The 18,834-nt window shown below is 42.3% G+C and overlaps 1 protein-coding gene across 2 annotated transcripts in view; it reads right to left on the minus strand.

Annotated features, from left to right (window-relative positions):
- Positions 1 to 18,834, minus strand: part of STPG4 (sperm-tail PG-rich repeat containing 4) — a 131,992-nt gene that overhangs the window by 20,475 nt on the left and 92,683 nt on the right. For both annotated transcript variants that reach the window (XM_077292240.1, XM_077292239.1), the window contains exon 6: positions 15,827 to 15,931. In XM_077292240.1, coding sequence (XP_077148355.1) covers positions 15,827 to 15,931 — 105 coding nt within the window. The remainder of the gene's footprint in view (positions 1 to 15,826; positions 15,932 to 18,834) is intronic.

The following is an 18,834-nucleotide window of genomic DNA, read 5'->3' on the forward strand; positions in this document are numbered from 1 at the left end:
ACCCACAGGCATTTTACACATGCTGCACACTCAGTGAGCAGCCTAATGGCATATGGCGCAGCAGCGTGGGCTTTCCCCATAATTCCCCGCAACAATCCGATCGTATGGTGTAGCATAGCCAAACAGAAGGGCTATCACAGGCAGTAAAAAAAAACATAGGGGCCAACCAAGGAGGCCATTTTATGACTGTACTGTGTAGGGATAGGAGCACTCAGAGCACACAGCAAAAAAAATAGATAGAAAAAGACCCAATGTGATTGTGGTGTCCTTCTTCAATACTAATGTACCAGATTGAAAATATGAGTGTTAGTCTCAGGATGTGATTGTGAAACACGGCAACAACGGCACCCTAATATCTTTTGTTTTTTTGTGCTTTCACACAGTGCAAGCAAGCAAAGTTAGTATTAAACCACTCATTGCAGATTTGCAACTAAATCAAAATTCTGAAATCAAGACTTGTTTCTGTTTGCAAATCAAAGTACAATCTCTGTTTTGAGATGCTCCACTTACTATTCTTATTTTTTTTATACAAAAATCTCCCTAATCCTGAAACTTAAACACAAGTGTTGACCTACTACTGTGTGCTCGTTGTTAAAACAATTTTTTGAGCTGCTTCACAGCTCCAATGGTCTAATATAGAGTAGTACACACACTACCTGAATACAGTAGCCAGTTGCAGTTGTTTGCTATTGGGACGTGCTGCAGCAACGTGCTGGCAGTAAGAGTATCAAACACAAGTCACATTTGGTCTATTTTGCCTCTGACATGCACATTATCGAGAAGAAGGCAGAAGGCGTAACGAGGTCTATGTCCCATCCCTCATATCAATCACATCAGGATGATGTTCACCTCTGACAGCGACACCATGAGCTGGAGTCAAGGCCGGCTTGTGGTTTTCGTGAGCCCCTGGCAAAAAAGTCTCAGTGGACTCCTTTAACACATACCACAATTCATAGTGCACAGATACAGAAGAGAAAATATGGGTATAGTACAATGCCAAAGATTTCACTTAATTCTTACACTACATGAGAGATATCAATAGCTCAGAAACCAGACAGTATAGTCCTCCATACAGAATAATGAGCCCTATGTATTGCTCCATACAGAATAATGGGCCCCACATAGTGCTCCATACAGAATAATGGGCCCCATATAATGCTCCATACAGAATAATGGGCCCCACATAATGCTCCATACAGAATAATGGGCCCCATATAATGCTCCATACAGAATAATGGACCCCATTTAATGCTCCATACAGTATAATGAGCCACATATATTGCTCCTTACAATATAATGAGCATCATATATTGCTCCATACAGTATAATAAGCCCTATATATTGCTCCATACAGTATAATGAGCCCCATATATTGCTCCATACAGTATAATGAGCCCCTTATATTGCTCTGTACAAAATAATAAGCCCCATGTATTGCTCCATAAAGAATAATGGAACCAATATAATGCTCCACACTGTATAATGGACCCCATCTAATGTTCCATACAGTATAATGGGACCTATATAATGCTCCATAAAGAATAGTGAGCCCCATATATTGCTCCATACAGTATAATGAGCCTATAATGCTCCATACCGTATATGATGGGCCCATATAATGCTCCATACAGAATAGACCACATAAGATGCTTCATATATAATTGGCCCTATAAGATGGTCCATATGTAATTGGCCCCACATACTGCTCCATATGTAATTGGCCAAATAAGATGCTCCATATGCAATTAGCCCCATAACATGCTCCATATCTAATTGGCCCCAAACGATGCTCCATATGTAATTGGCCCCATAAAATGCTCCATGTGTAATTGGCCCCATAAGGTGCTACAAACATTAAAAAAATGAAAAAATTAAATACTCACCTCTCCTCGCAGCCGCTGCTCTGCTCCAGACTTCTCTGTGTCGGCATCTTCCGGCTCTCTGCACTGTGATTGTTCATGTAGAGGACACACACTAGTGGCATCATCGCGTCCTGCGACCTGAATGTCACAATTAGAGGATGCAGAAAATGGCATAGTGGTGGAACAGGGGGAGGTGAGTATCGCAAGTACTGGGGCTCAGAGCATGGTCCCACTCGTGGGTGCCGAGCCCCCGTAGTTGGCCTGGTGTCCCCGACAGCAAGTGGTCCCCCTTCTGCCTGCTCAGAGCCCCGGCATTTGCCCAAGTGCGCCGGATGCTGACACCGGCCCTGGCTGGAGTCAGCGGTCTGCTCGGTCCACCTTTTCCACCACCATAACAGTTAATGTTGCATATAGTGTAATTTGCAATCCGTCAATGATACCTGTTTCTATTCTGTCCAGAAGTCCCCTAACCCACAGCACCCTGGAGCCAAGGAACATACTACACCAGGAAATCTTCTTCCAGTTGATATTTTGGAAGACATGAACAGTCAGCCTCTAATCTCAGAGTCAGAAGACATTGTGCCGAAGGAGATGGACAACACAATTTTTGTTGAAACTTATCAAACCAAAATTCTTTTACTCCCATGTCTAAAATTCATAATATATTTTGGGGGCTGGGAAATGAATTTGCATATTGCCAGGAGTATCTGTGTTCCTTAATTGTTGAAGCTTTTGCAAAGTGGACAGTTATCACCTATATGACCAGGGGACCAGTATTCACTCCCTTCAGAGTCAATACTATCCCACGGGTGCAACCTCTGTGCAGAACAGGTCAGAAAGGACTAAATTGTTTAAAATTATCAAACCAAACTTGACTTGTCTTCTACAAATGCAATTTTCTTTATCAAAAGAATATAAATCGTTAATACATTTTTGTTGTAGGAAAATTGGCATATTACCAGGAAAATTTGTGTTCCCTAATTGGTGGAGTTCCAAAAAAGCAGACAGTTGCCAGTCGCATGTATCACCAGGTAACTACTATCTGTTCCTACAAAGTTAACACTGTCCCGTTTGTATGACCCTCATGCAGGTCAGGTAAGAAAGGGAAAAATTGTTTAAAATTCTTAAACCAAAATTCTTTTAAATGCCATGGGTGCAATTTTCTTTTACAGAACAAAAAAAATTATAATTATCCAAGGCAGCAGTGCCAAATATAATCGATATGACATGATGGGCCAAATGGTTTATCACAGCAAACAGAGTTGCACCACTTGAACAGCCAGGTTAAGTCATACCTGAACTGTGTCCTTTCTCTAAGTAGGTGTCCTTAACTCTGATCCAATGGACATCGGGCTCAAAAGATTGGATCAGTGAAAAGAAGTGAAAATGAATCAGGTATGGATAAGTGACGACTTTTATTCACCAATGGCTGATGCCACTTATTACATCAGCCATACCATCTGTGTTCCTGACTGTCCACTGTCTGTCTTCTACTCCATTCTGCTGCCGCCAGTGCCCGTGGCTCATGCTCCGATAGCTATTTACGCCTTGCCCATCAAGTCATCTATACTGTAGTACTGCTGCTGCCAGGGCTACTGTTGCTCGACCTGCACTGCCAGACATCTTCCAGAATGCCCATCATAATTCTCTACAGCAGCCACTGGGCCACCACACACCTCCTGACTGTCCAGTATGTTTTATAGTGCTAGACTCTACTGCTTCTGTTGAGCCTATAGTTGCTGGCCTTAAACTGCCAAGAATTACCATACTTGCCCTGTCGCAATTCTCTACCATGCTGCTCCTGCTGAAGCCACTGCTCAGCCACACCAGCCACACATCTTCTGGCTACCACTTTGTTTTTATACTGTTAGACGGTACCATACTACTGATGTTTAGAAACATGCTCTCATGTTATTGTACACTAAAAAAAAAACAGCTCTCAAAATAGGGCTTAGTTTTTGAAATGGCTTGGTGATAACTAATTATAACGTCTTCATGTTAAAAACAATTCTCCTGATTTGACTGCAGAAAAATGGCAGTAATTTTTGGAAGGCTTGAGAAAAAAGCCTTTGTAATTGCCTAATCATTTTATAATTAGTAAACCAGTTAAAGACCCCCAAAAAGGGATATCTTTTTCACTTCTTCACACTCAAAACAGTACACCTGTGTTGTCTCCCTAATGAAACGGATAATTTTTAGACAGCTTATGAAAAAGGTATTGCTTCTTCCCTTAGCTAAGTGCAAAGCTCTTTATTCTCCCCAAACAGGAATAATTGTTGCATCCAAATGCCATGACTTCTTCTGTTTGCATGGCCTGTCTATAAAAATAGCAATGTATGCTTTCTCCCACCCCAAGAAAAACTGATAATTTTTAAACAGTTTCCACCCTTTAAGTAGCCTAAAAAGTCTGATATTGCAGTGTGTAGTTCAATATTCTGCTGGTTACCTTTGATTACCATCTGTTTTCCTCTAGCCAGATAGATTAATAAATAATAATAATTTTATTCATATAGTGCCAACATATTCCGCAGCACTTTACATTATAGAGGGGATTGAAGTCATTTGGACATTAGAAAGGCTGTGTTTGCATTACAGAGCTCAAAACATGATAATTTGACTCCAAGGGGAACTCACAGCCTTCTACACGTGCTTCAGACAATTAAGGCTTTTTAATTATGTGATTCAGCCAAATATATTTGCTGCAAATCAAATTTTGGGGGAAAATTCGCTAAAGCTGGCAAATTAGAATTTTAAACAATCCACTCATTTCTAGGATTCATGCAGTCACTGATTGCAGAGTGTTGAGGCATAGTATATGCATAATGGAGTACATATTATGTATTGGAAAACTTTTGGAGATGCTAAAAAATACACAGCAATTTTTTCAATTTCATTTTTATGGAATTATTGTGTGTTGTAATTTACATATAAACTTTATTTTGTGTGTGGTGGTGCCAATTTCAATTTCTTTTTCAGCTGGATGACGCTGTGTAATGTAGTCAACCCCTGCAAGTGATGGCACGTACAGTATATGGCTAGATTGCAAGCACCATCACTTGGATGTATATAAATTAAAAGAACCTTCGTAATTACCATGGAGTAACTGGACATTGTGATGGGTGTTAAAGGGGTTGTCCATTGAAAATAAGTTAACACCTATTCATGGCATTAGTGATAACTCGCTAATCGGTGGGTATTCCACCTGTGGGATATGGGTCGATCGGCAAAATAGGGAATTTTTATCCCCAACGGGGAATTTTTATCCTCATTGTATAATGAAGTGTCAGGTCAGATGCCCAACCTCCGCTCCTCACTCTCTATGGAATTGCCGGAAAAAGTCGAGTGCAGACCAATAGACAATGAACAGAGTATCAGTAGAGCCTACAAACAATTGCTGAATTCTACCATGGAAAAAAGCTCCCTGTTCTACCGATTGATGCAGGTCCCAGTAGTGGTAGAAGTGATAACTTATTTTCACCAGAGAACCCCTTTAATTCTGCAATCCAATCAATGTACCATCATTTTGTTGTTTTTACTAATGCAAAATCATGGCAGACCTATTTTCTGCCTTGTGTCCTTTTCGAGAATTAAAAAAAACAAACAAAGCAATTTAATTTAATTGTTATGATATTATGGAAATGTGATTTTTTTTTTTGTTTAGGATGTTTTATTAATTTTTCCTTTTTTACTTTATGCTCATTTTATTTTGGTTCCGTTTACATTTTAGCATAAACCTTTCTCTTATGTTGTTCGCCCAGAACATTTAATAGTGATATCGTTCTCTTGTCAGATTGCTTGTACACATTGCTGCTGGTTGTTGCTAAGATTTTAGACAGCTGAGGGATTAACATGTTGGCCTCTGCGCTGCCTGAAAACCCATCTGCTAATGAGGAGGAACTTATTATTACAGCGCCAGAGTGAAATCACTGGCTGGTTCCATGCCAGCTCGTAAGCAGAAAAAATCACTGCCCAGCTCCTCGCTCAATGGAGATGATCAGCACAGAACCTGCATTCAGACCTCTATTTGGACCGCTCCGGGCAACATCTCTTTAGAGCAGGCCTTCAGTTATCTTTGTCTCTTAGGACATTTTCTCCAAAGGCTTCATGTTTATGTTTAGTGGCTCAAGAGACATTACGTTCACAGGTTCAATCTGTGGGTCAAGCGTATTCTGGTTATTTAAGTCATTGCTTTCGACAGCAAGTAGAATCAGTATCTGATGACTAAGACCTAAGACTGATTAACTCCTTCCTGCCATAGCCCATTTTAGGTTGTTTTTTTCACTTTTGTTTTTTTTCCTTCACTTTTCCAAATAGCTATAACTTTTTCATTTTTGCATCCCAAAAAGCAATTTTTAGGGATTTTGTTTTTTTAGGGACAGGTCATTGTTTTGAATGACACCTTTCATTTTTCCACAAAATGTGCAGCAAAACAGGAAAAGAAAAAATCCAACTGCAGTCAAAATGTGGAGAAAAACCTACAATTCAGCCATTGTTTTTTGGGTGTTGTTATTATTTAAGCAGTTAAAAAAAATTACGGTAGTTTCTGTCACCATTTTCCTAGACCAGTCTCTTTTTGAACTTTTCATTGGTGAAGCTGTGTGAGGTTTTGACTTTGACTTTTGAGTTTTTATTGGTACCATTTTGGGGGTCATATGATGTTTTGATAATTTTTGGGGGGAATGTGTGGCAAAGAAAATATAGCAATTCTGGAGTTTTCTTTTGCTTTACAATATTTATCATATGGGTTAAATAATTCTGGATGGTAACCTAGAATTTGAAGTCTCCAGGGTGGTTGACTCTCGTGTGGTGCACCGCACTTTACAATATTTGGTACACTGGCGTGGTTATGGGCCTGAGGAGAGGTCCTGGGTACCAGCCTCGGACATTCATGCGGATCGGCTGGTCAGGTGTTTTCATCGTCGCCATCCGGACAAGCCGGGTCCTATAAGCCGTGAGGGCCCTGGGGTCCCTCGTAGAAGGCGGGGTACTGTCATGTCGGACACTGTTCAGACCAGGTCGTCTGACAGACAGCGGTAATTCCGCGTTTGACCACTGTTTGCTCATTGGCATCGGCTAGTTTTCGTCTGGCTGCTCCGGGGTTAATTTATCTGATCCTCGGATTGGAAGCTGGGCCATGCCCACTTCCTTTAAATGGTTCTCCTGATCTTTGGGCGTCACCGATTATAGCTTCAGTCTTATCCGTAGTTATCTCGGTCCGGAGTGGAGAGCTGGTTGTTGGAGAATCGTTGCTGGTGGTGTATTTTCCTTGTCTTATTTACTCCTTCCCATATTTGTATTTATTTTGCCCTGCACCGTTATAGTGTATTCCTGATTGACTGCGGCATGGTGTATATTTTCCTTTATCCTTGTTTGTTATAACTGTGGGTATTGGTCTATTGCATTCACTGGGTGGTGGGCGGTGGTATTCAGTCTAGGGCTGAATCAGGAGGCAGGGTGAGGGTGGAGGCCTGAACATGCACACCTTCAGTGTAAACTTCAGGTAGAGGGTCAGACAGGGTTTCCCTAGTCTGAGGGAAATTGCAGGGGCCCGGGTTATTAGCTCTCGCCCTCCTTGTATCCCCGTGACACTTGGTTATAATTTAGAGTTGGTTTTCTGCATCTGGGTCTTAAATCTATGCACAGTACAATTAAATCTCAAGAATATCAAGGCATTCTGTTGCCAAATGTGTGTCATGTCGGACGCTGTTCATACTAGGGCTTTCGACAGACAGCGGTAATTCCGCTTTTGTCCACTATGCCCTCAGTGGTGTTGGCTAGATTTTATCTAGCTGGTCTGGGGTTAATTTAGCTGGTGCTTGGATTGGAAGCTGGGTCACACCCACTGCCATTAAATTGGTCTTCTGAACATTGGGCATCGCCGATTATAGCTTCTGTCTTGTGCTTGGTTATCTCGGTCTGGAGTGGTGGTCTAGGAGAAGGAGTATCGTATCTGGTGGTGTATATTTCCCTTTGTCATATTTTCATCCTTCCTATATTTGTATTTGTTTTGCCCTGTGCTCTTATTGTGTATTCCTGAGTGACTGCCGCGTGGTGTATATTTTCCGTTATCCTTGTCTGTGCTAACTGTGGGTATTGGTTAGTGGTCTCTTCACTGGGTGGTGGGTGGTGGTTTCAGCCAGTGGTTGTAACAGGAGACAGGGTGAGGAAGGAGGCCCAGACATGCACACCATCAGTGTAAACTCTGGGAGAGGGTCAGTCAGGGTTTACCAGAGTTGAGGGAAATCGCAGGGGCCCGGGTTATTAGCTCTTGCCTACCTAAGTTTCCCGTGACATTAGGTTTCCCATGACAATGTGCTCCCCAGTGTCAGAAAGCTTGGTGTGAGTAGTATATTAGTGATCCACCAACAGGATAACGGCCCAAAACATCCAAGAATGGCTGAGAGCAAAGCATTGGCCTATTCAGCAGAGGCTTCTATGAGCCCTGATCTAAATTCTATTGAACATCTGTGGAAGGAGCTGAAACCAGCAGTGTGCCTTCACACATGAGACACAAGGAGCAGTTTGCTCACTAGGAGTGGGCCAAAATACCTGTAGACAGGTGCAGAAATTTCACTGAAGGTTACGGAAACTGTTTGTTTGCAGTGACTGCCTCAAAAGGTTGTGCAATAAGATATTCACCAAAATTTCCATTAGTTCATAGTCAGTAAATTTAAAGTGAAAATTACCTTTGTCAATTTCAAGTTATTTCAATGACCGTTGTGGGGTTTTCTTACTTTAACAGAAGGGAGTTATCAATTTTGTCCATGTGTGTATGGGGCTGTCAAGTTCAGTTCGGGACACACGCTGCCAGTCTATTCCTTGTGATCCGTACTCGGACAGTTTTTGACGGACCACTGAATAAGGTTTCATTGACATCGGCATCAAAATGGTTAGACAGCAAATCAGTTCACTCCAGGATCTGTCGCATATGGCGAGGGCTTAGCTAATGAGCCTGCTCCATACATGTGGACTCTATGGCTGACGTACAGTGATGTCCATATGATTTATGTCTCTGAGCATCGCCCATCATCATTACAATGATAAATTCTCTGCTTGCTTAGCCTAATGACCTGCTCAAAACTATCTAATAGCCAGGATTCCCTATTTTCTTATTACATGATGCATATCTCATACCAATTGTGCCAACTCTGAAAACCACTAACAATTCCCTGATGCATTAGTATATACTGTGCACAGCCCCAGGTGACTATTAAAATCCATTATTATTCTGGACTCCACCAGTCATTTGTTATATATGGTGCAAATATATCGGAACTCTCTAAAAGTAAATACTCTGTTGCCCATAGCAACCAATCACAGTGCAGTTTTCATTTTACCAGGGCGGTTTACAAAATGAAAGCTGAGTTCTGATTGGCTGCAACCGTCAACAAAGAGAGGTTTGTTTTTTCCGCTAAATCTGCGCCATATGTTAGGCTAGTAGATAGAGTTGATGTGATTTGATTCACAGGGCCCAGTTAGGAATCTGTGGCCACTGGACGGGAGCCCTGGGAACCACCTCCTACCTGTCGGGATTTGCTGATCGTCTTTTTATTAGCTGGCCTGGTGCGACGCCACATGCCGCACGATGACATTGCTGCGGGCCACAAATCAGAAGGGGAGTCTGGCAGGTTGGAGGCAGTTCACAGGACTACCATCCAGCGGCCATGGACTAGTGACGTGGACGTGGCACCAGGGTCCTGTCAATCGATTTGCTCATCTCTAATATATAGTTGTTGTTTTTTAGCCAACTGGGTATGGTCGTATGGTCCTCTTCTCATATAGCAGAATTGTGGGACACACCCCCTTGTCTAAATAGACTAGATTTATATAAAGGAAATAAGGAGCGGAGAAAACACATCGGCATATCCAGGAGGACAGCAGCATTTACACTGGGCTAAGAAAAAATTACCAATCACAAGTGGCAGGTTTGTCAATAATAGCGCAACGAAATCTCGCACCTGCGCAGTAGCATCACCGACCCACACAAGTGGACTTTGCTCTGCAAATGATGTCCCTGCGTATGTGCCAAAGATGTCAGGCCCCGGCGAAAATACGCCTGCTCGGGCCTGCTATGCTACTGCGCAGGCGCAAGGGCTATGTGAATGGTGCCGGATGCGTCATCCAATCAATCAGAGCTGGAGGACGGCGACTGGGAGCAGAGAGAAGTGACGCCGCAACAATGTCACCCATCTGACAAGACCATCGCTCAGGAGCATTTCACATGGCATTTTTGGGGTATACAGGAGGAGTCACGTTGGTAGAAAGCCGTACAGGAGCAAACAAAGGTGGTGGCATTTGTTGAGATAAGAAATAACTGGTGACAGGTTTCCTTTAATTACATGTATTTGGGGCTAACATTCATTTTTTCAACTGGGTGTCACTGAAAAGTTTGCACCTTTTGGCTTTTACAGGCTTTTTGTGCAGATTTAACTTTGATATCGTCCATGGTCATAAATCAGCTGATCAGCTGAGAGGAGCTCAGAAACAGACAGATTAAAGAGTTACAAACTGTTCCATCAGAACGAGTTCACTGACGGATTCTCAGATAACTCGTTCTGTAGCCTGCAATAGACGCTGTGCAAAAATTTTAATTGAAACCCATTTGCAAAAATTATTTTTTAGTCCCATATACATGCATTTAAGGAAATAAAAAAGTCCCCAAAGGTGGGCAAGCATAACATCATGCTAATAGAATGCCCTGGAGAACAACTAAATATTCAGGGTTGCCTAAAAACAGCAGGTAATACAACGACTATATGACAAACTCAGCTCTGCTGCATCAGTATACATTACAGATAATAGAAGCGTCAGTCTTGTGTTGCCAAGATCCTTCTCTTAGGACAATAAGAGCCCAGGGCGAACTTCCCACAATTCATCTTACCAGACCTTCCCTTCCAATAAAGACAACCTATGATTAAAGCCGAATGAAATAGATGTTTCCATTCCTCATATTCACCGACACTTTACACGCCGTGTAATTAATGTTTTCACTTTTTTTTTTAGCAGCCATTATAATGTAAAAAAGCCATTCAGAGAGTCATTTTGTTCATTCTACCCACCAAACAATCCTACAGAAAAATATGATACAATAAGCGCCAACCAGAGACCAGTTAATTAACCATTAATTAACGCACCGAACAATAATTAACTCACAAATTACCTCTGAATCCTTCATCTAGAGGTAATGTTTATAACTGCGGGTAATAATCTGATGCTGCACCTTTGTTTTGCCTCTGTTGACTGTTGTGCTAGGTACTGCGGAGAGATGAGAGGAGTAATAGTGCCCGGCGGAGTGTTTGCATTAGTGATATCAGATACATAAATCCATTTGTACTTGACTTTGTACACAGCCCTTGCCCAAATTGCTGCTGCACCTGTCTTTGCATCGTAGATGACTCATGGGGCGTTGGTTTAGGTTTTCTGTTTGCAGGTTGAATAAGATTTTAAGATTAGGATTTTTATTATTTATTTTTTAGTGTTATCTGGATAAATTGAAAGTGGCAGCGCCCAAAAGGGACCTAACAATTTGGCCTCAGGCACATGCCATAGAAGCTGGATCATGGGGGACATTGCCATGTACAACGCTACTCCTCGTGTATGTGATATTTAACGACAGAACACAAGGATTACATATAAACCTTCGCATATCTCTGACTATAGAGGCATAGAGAGGTACAAGGGCCAGTTCATCAAGCACTAAGTCTGGCTGTCATCACGTCTTTCATTACCCTGTTGAGGGCCTCCATCTGAATCTATGCTACAATGATGGACAAAGCCTATAAGAAGGTTGAACAGGGTCCAAAATTTCATATTTTGGCTTCCATTTGCTTAAACGAAGTCACTGTACCCATTGAGCGCATATCTATATTTTGGTATTTGGGGATACAGATGGAAGCTCCCAACAAAGTACAGGGACAAAGCCAAAATTAGAAAACCAAATGACATCCATGTGGATGATCCATAAGACCTCATTGAGATGACCGTTTTTTATGTGCGTGTTTTATTTGTGTTTTAATCGGTGTGACAGGGTCACTGCTGCCGTACATGTCACAAAGGTTGCTTTCCCGAGTGATGTGAAAGCCATACTGTTTTCTCCAGCACTATATGTGCTGAGAGCAATCCAGTCGCTATATGGGCATGGCTTTCATGGTGGGTAGGTCAGAGATGGGCGGACACCTACCCACCATATCTCCACCTCCAGGGTGTGGCTGGAGGGAGTTAAAAGTCCAGCTAGTTTTTTTTCTCTGTCCGTTCTGTGTGGAGGAAGGAAGCCTCCAGACTGCTAGCTCCTGCGCGAGCTGTTTTATGTGTTGTCCCATAGGCACTGGGAAGAACTATGTATGACCTGTTTATTTTCTTTTTGAGCCGGACAGGCTGCTTTTCTGTTACCAGTTTGGGGTCTTGGTTTATGAAGTAATAAACCACCCAGAGACTATAACCACACGTGTGCCTGTGTCTACCTCGAGGAGCAGCTACGTGAGCCGACCTTCAACAACGGATAGAACAATACGCATCATAATCTGTTCACATGTCCTTGGCTTTTTTTTGCTTCCAATTTGTCCACTGAAAAATCAGAGCGACATGTCCAATTTTCATTCCAGTCACTAGAGATGGGCGGATTGACTCGCGTGACTCTGGCCCATTGGCTAGTTTGGTAGTCTCTGGCCTCTGGACAGGAGGCTCGATAATCTCTTACCTTCTAGGATCCCCGATGCAGCTTTTAGCTGATTTGGCACAACGTCATTATTGCGGCTCACAATATGCCTGTTTCTTGGAGCATTTTGCCATAATTTCTGCTAAAAAAATGGTAGTGGTTTAATCGCTATTTAATGGAGTTAAAAAAATCAACTGGAAAATGACAATAAGTCCTCTAAAAAATGCTGGTGGCCAAAGTATCGGAAAAATGTTCAGGAAACAACCGAAATAATGACACAAAGGGAACTTCAGGAAAAAACACCGTAGTTTCCCAAGTTGTCTCCTGCTTGAAAATCTCGGGGGAAGGTGGGTGGTGTTGGATATGGGGGTCTTTCAGGGTTTAAAAGATGTTGTGTGCACATACCCTTACTCATGCACCGCCCTCTATCAGTGATCATAAGACTCACGGCCTTAGACCATCAGGGAACAGTGTTAATGAGCCTCAGGCTACTTTCATATATTAGCGTGTCACGGTCCGAGCCCCGACCATGATGCACGGACTATCCGCGGGTCTCCTGACCTGAACTTTACAGCCTCATAGTAGCCTAATTGCCAACCTCACTAGCTGCAGAAGCTACAACTGGAATGTTTAGGAACATTGCCAGCAATGAAGCAGAAAGATACTATGTGGACAGCAGTAGTGAAATGAATTTTCAAGTCTATTTACAGTGCCATGTAAAAGTCAAAATTACAGTTATAGGGAACAGTTAAGAAAGTTGAAGATTAAATGATCTCTAACAGGCCTAAAGTTAAAGATGACACATTTCATTTGTATTTTAGGCAAAAAAATATAAATATATGTATTTTCATCTTTTACATTTTAAAAATTACAAAAAGGAAAATAGTCCGATGCAAAAGATTGGACATCCTGCATGGTTAGACCTAGTAGCACCCCCTTTTGCAAGTATCACAGCTTGTAAACAATTTTTGGAGCTGGACAAGAGTCTTTCAGTTCTTGTTTGAGGGATTTCCATCCATTCCTCTTTGGAAAATTTTTCCAACTCTGTGAGATTCCAGGATCGTCTTGCATGCTCTGCCAATTTGGATGTCTAGCCACAGATTTTCAATGATGTTCAGATCAGAGGACTGTGAGGGCCATTGTAAAACCTTCAGCTTGTGCTTTTTGAGGTCGTCTATTGTGGACTGTGACGTCTGTTTAGGATCACTATCCATTTGTAGAAGCCATCCTCTTTTCAACTTCAGCTTTTTTAGAGATGGTGTTATGTTTGCATCAAGAATTTGTTGAAATTTCATTGAATCCATTCTTTCCTCTACCTTTGAAATTTTCCCCGTGCCATTGACTACAACACAACCCCAAAGCATGATTGATCCACTCTCGTGCTTAATGGTTGGCAGGATATTCTTTTCCTGAAATTCTGTGCAATTTTGTCTCCACACAAACCTTATTTTATGCTTTTTATAATCTTACTTATGTTTTTTTATGTTCACTATTTTAAGTAGGATTTGGTAGTTTCGATTGATCTTGCACAAGTATTCTCTAGTCCCCCAAATTAGAGTGATTTTATTTGCACAAATGTTGTGACTTTTTAGCAGAACCTTCTATTTTTGTGATAAAAAGTTACAGAAAAAAAGTTAAAAAACAAGCAAAAAAAAAAACCAAGAGCATTCTTGATTTTGCATAGAATTCTAGAATCAGGTGCGTCATTTTGAAGAATTTGGTGCAAAAAAATGTTAAAGAATGACACAAAGCAAAACAAAAAAAAGTGACTTAAAAGAAAATTAATGAATCGGACTCTAAGGATCATCGCTGTCATCTTTGTCTCTCTCTAAGGCCGGGGTCACACTTGCGAGTGTGTTGCGAGAAACTTGCGCGAATCTCTCGTATCAATACCCGGCACTGCCGCCGAAACTGGGTACCGGAGTGTGCAGCTGCACGTATTTCTATGCAGCTGAACGCTCCAGTCCCGAGTGCTGGCGGCAGTGCCGGGTATTGATGCGAGAGACTCGCGCGAGTTTCTCCCATCACACTCGCAAGTGTGACCCCGGCCTAACAAGGAATGTAAGAAAACATTCTTTACAAAATCATCTTGGGGAAATAGCAAATGAGATGACCTGAAATAATAAAATTAAGGAAAAATGGAATGAAAAAAAGAATGCAGGTAAAGAAAGGGCAAGAATGTAAGTATAAAACAGAATATAAGTCTGTGTGCAGCACGAGAAGGCCAGAAGCCGGTATGCGTGTATATCACTTTTATGAGGCCGTACAACTTGTTTGCTTGTCAGCAGACAGAGGAAATGTGTAATTTGCAGCTGCTCCAATGGCTTAGCACCTGATAATAAAACAGCTGTCAGTCTCCAGTGCCGCTAAACGGTGCACAGCATAAAGGCCACTCCATGAAAACTAGTCCTGAAGTGTTGGCGTCCCACCAAGTCCACTTCCTCAGATCCAAGTGACTTCCAGTCATGTCGCTGTATAAGTTACACAGCCTAATTTTAACAATGCGCTGACTTTAGTTCTGGAGCAATCACAAAGCACTTACACAAAGCACAAATTATTACAAATTATATACCTATGGTGCAATATAGTTAGCCAACTGCCTTGGATGTGCATTTTTCCAATATTCTGATATCAAATTGCACTTAAAGGGGACATCTCACTGTATTTTTTTTTCTTTACGCTGAGTACCTCCTCCAATTGCTGATGCTCCACTTATTTTGGAACAGTTTTTTTCTTTCTTCCATTCCAAAGTTGTGCCCCAAGGTAATAATGGTGCAAATTTTCCATTTAACTAACTGGGCATCCTCCACCGACATGATCTGTGGGCATGGACAAGTTTTGATTGGCCAAAATCTGAGGCACACAAAAAAAACAACGCCCACAGAGAAGTGCTATGGTATACACCCATTGGTTAAAGGAAAAATTTACACCAGATGGGGCACAGAAGAAAAAGAAAAAATGTTCCAGAATTAGTGGAAGGTGCTCAGTTTAAATTAAAAATCCCATGAAAGGTCTTCTTCATGGAGACTGTTTGAGTTATTAGATGGGGGTCTACCATTTAGGGCCTTTACTTTCTAGTGAGTGCAAAGAGTGGCCATACAGTGACTGCTGTAAAGACTAAATTCTTCATGGAATGTAAATCACCAAAATAATCCCTGACACTGAAGAATCTAGGAATGTTCTGAAGCATCTAGGATTGTCAATGCAGTCCTCTTTAAGTATAAAAAATGAAAAAACTATGTTTAAAAAGATTTTTCTGTAGATTACTTTTTCTGTAAACCATATTCTTTTATACATTTTCCAAACTTACACTTAATATTGAGCGGAATCTGGGCACACCGGACTTGAAGCTTGATGAAATGCTGGTAGTGGAGATGTTTCTCAGATTGTAGTCTCCAGGTCCTGGACCTTCTCGCTGGAATAAAAAAGAAAATCCTCACTATTATGCGATTATGATATTAAACAGTATTTAAAGGGGACCACTAGTGATGAGCAAGTATACTCGTTGCTCGGGCGGTCTCCAATTATTTGTGCTCGGAGATTTAGTTTTTGTCGACGCATGATTTATGGCTGCTAGCTAGCCTGAGTACATGTGGGGGGGGTTGCCTGGTTGTTAGGGAATCCCCACATGTATTCAGGCTGTCTAGCAGCCATAAATCATGCAGCTGCATGGACAAAAACTAAATCTCCGAGCACTCACAAAACCCGAGCAACGAGTATACTCGGTCATCAATAGTGGCCACAATAAAAGGAGCCTGACAATAGAGTAATTCTATACGAAACGTTAGCTGCAAAATTACAGCCATGCATGTTATACTGTGAAAAGTTGCCGCACTTCAGAGACGACTTACATTGAAAAACCGGTCAGACACTATGCGTCTTAGGTGAGTAGTCCACAAGACAGGTTCCCGGTGGCCTCTCCCTCTTCCCGCTCCCATGACTGACAGTTCTCTACCTATATGATTTGGAGCGCCCCCACGTGTAAGGGCAATGGGGTACTCGGTACCGGGTCCCTCTCGATTCTGGGGATGTCACGGTGGCCCGACCCAGTCCGTGGCCCTTTGAGGGGCGCCCAATTAAAGGTGTAGTTTGTCTGGTGTTCGTGACGCCACCTGTGGTACTCGGTCAGGGTGACCGACGCTGCTTAGGGGTCTGCTGGGGTGATGGAATGGCAGCTAGATGATATACCTTCCCACAGGTGAAGTATGTCCCCAGGGCTTCCCGGATGTATAGGTGGTAATGGTGGACGATGTAAGGCGCAATGAATAACGAAGACACAAAGGTTGCAGTCTCTTTACCTTTTACTGAAGACTTCAGCTTCTACAGTCCAGAGTACCGTTCACAGGGCAGGCAGAATCCAGCCGGTCCGAAGGCACATCCAGAGTTCCCTTATCCAGGTGGAAATCAGTAGCCTTCCTACTAGCGCCTGTGTGTTGTAGTACCTCCCTGCTGAGCACCACGGGATAGTCCTCACAACTTTCTCATGGATGTTTCTGATCTTCTCTCTCTGTTCCCCAGATGGTATGGATAGGACAACCCGTATGACGGGGTAGGCCTGGAGCTTATTTATAGGCACCCTAGTGTCTCCCCTCTCCCACAATTTGCCTCCGTGTCTTCTTAGGTATTAAGGTCAGGCAACCAACTTGGAATTGACTGTCCTGCCGGTCTCTGAAGTAATACGCAGAGTCAATTACTCCCTCGGTGTTCCGGCCACCGGCTACGCGCCTCAGAAGGAGGCTGACGATCTTGGGGCAGAACTCCTCCCGGTATTATCTCCTTGTGCTGTGACTTCGTTTCTCACTCTCCACAATACAATTCCTTTCCTGTCCTTTCTTAGGATGCTGCCGCAATGGGTGCAGGCGCAGCTCCGTAACGTTCTATCTCGTGCTTGGCCTCTGTCAGGATCCCACCCCTGACAGGGACCCTCTGTCTGCAGCTCAGATGTTCCTCCTTCTCCCCCTGTCTGCCTGACAGGTCCTTTCTGGGTCAAACCCAGGTAGCTTCTGACTGACTTCCTATCCAGCCCACCAGTTTTACCCGTGTGTGAGGAGTGCTCTAATAGATAGAAGCAAGGCTCCCCCTGGTGGCCGGAGTGTGAAGTGTAGTGTGTGACTGTGATACCTGGTCAGGTGAACTCCTTTAGTACCATCAGATGTAATATCACTCCCCCTGGTGGAAGAGCGACATTACTGCAATGACCAGGACTATGGGGCGCTGCATGAGTGTATATGGAGAGATCTGTCAGACTATAGTAACAAAGTGGGGAGAAGCCGTCCATGACCTGCCTCTTACTAGTCAACCAAGAAGCCTGGTTCCCAGATGGCTTCTCCACGCATGTTGTCTCTGAAACACAGCAGCTTTTCAGGCTGAAATAATGCAGCCAATATTTAAATAATGCTCCCTATGGTTCCGGCAGAATGAATCTATTCTAAGTTTCACTTTAAAGCGTACCTGTCTTTTCTGGTGACATTTCAGAATAAGTTGTCATTTGTGTTTATTTGAGGAATAACACTATTTCTGGCCATTATTTGACTCGTATCCTGCATTTATCACCAGTTTTCCCCTCTGCAGGATCTTTCTATAATTTTCAGTTGTCTCTGAGCTAGTGGGTAAAGATTCTACCTGTTATGCATGAAGTATTCCTGCTCTCCTGTCTCTAAATCGCACAAAAAAACAGCAGCATCATGGAGGATGTTATACATCTTCACTGAACGGTGTAGCTGTGAGTCCAGTAACAATGTGAGATAAATAACTTAGGAGAAGTTGCAGCACCATCTGCTTTTCATATACTGTACTGAGTGCTCCTCCTCCTCCGCCCTTTATGTAGACTTTAACAGGAGCTGTAATCTGATACCTCAGTGCGCAGGCAGTCCATTTTGCTTTGACCAAGTAGAATTTTATCTGTTTCTTAATATTTTGTTGAACGATTTTTTTTTTTTCTAGTTGAGGATGTGGATTCATCTGCTATCTTTTTTACTGCCAAGTTGACAGTGATACACATTGTACCCAATATAATTACTGTTAAAGAGCAGCTAATTACAGAGTGGTATTTAACACATCACATCATCAAACTGTTTAGTAAGGAATATTTATGAATGTTCCACACAAATTCTGAATATTTTACAAGTAGGATTACATTTGGACAGTCATGCAAATATACTAAGGAATAGCTTAAATGTCACCCTTCCCCCATAATTTTAGCTTCTTCATGATTTTATCATACATCCTGCCTTTTAAGATTTTTTTTTGTTGACGTTGGATAGTCTGATTGTGGGTTTTTTATCCTCTTTTCGTACATGATTATGGGGGCAGCTATTC

The sequence above is a fragment of the Ranitomeya variabilis genome, chromosome 2 (assembly GCF_051348905.1).
Source record: "Ranitomeya variabilis isolate aRanVar5 chromosome 2, aRanVar5.hap1, whole genome shotgun sequence".
Lineage (NCBI taxonomy): Eukaryota > Metazoa > Chordata > Amphibia > Anura > Dendrobatidae > Ranitomeya > Ranitomeya variabilis.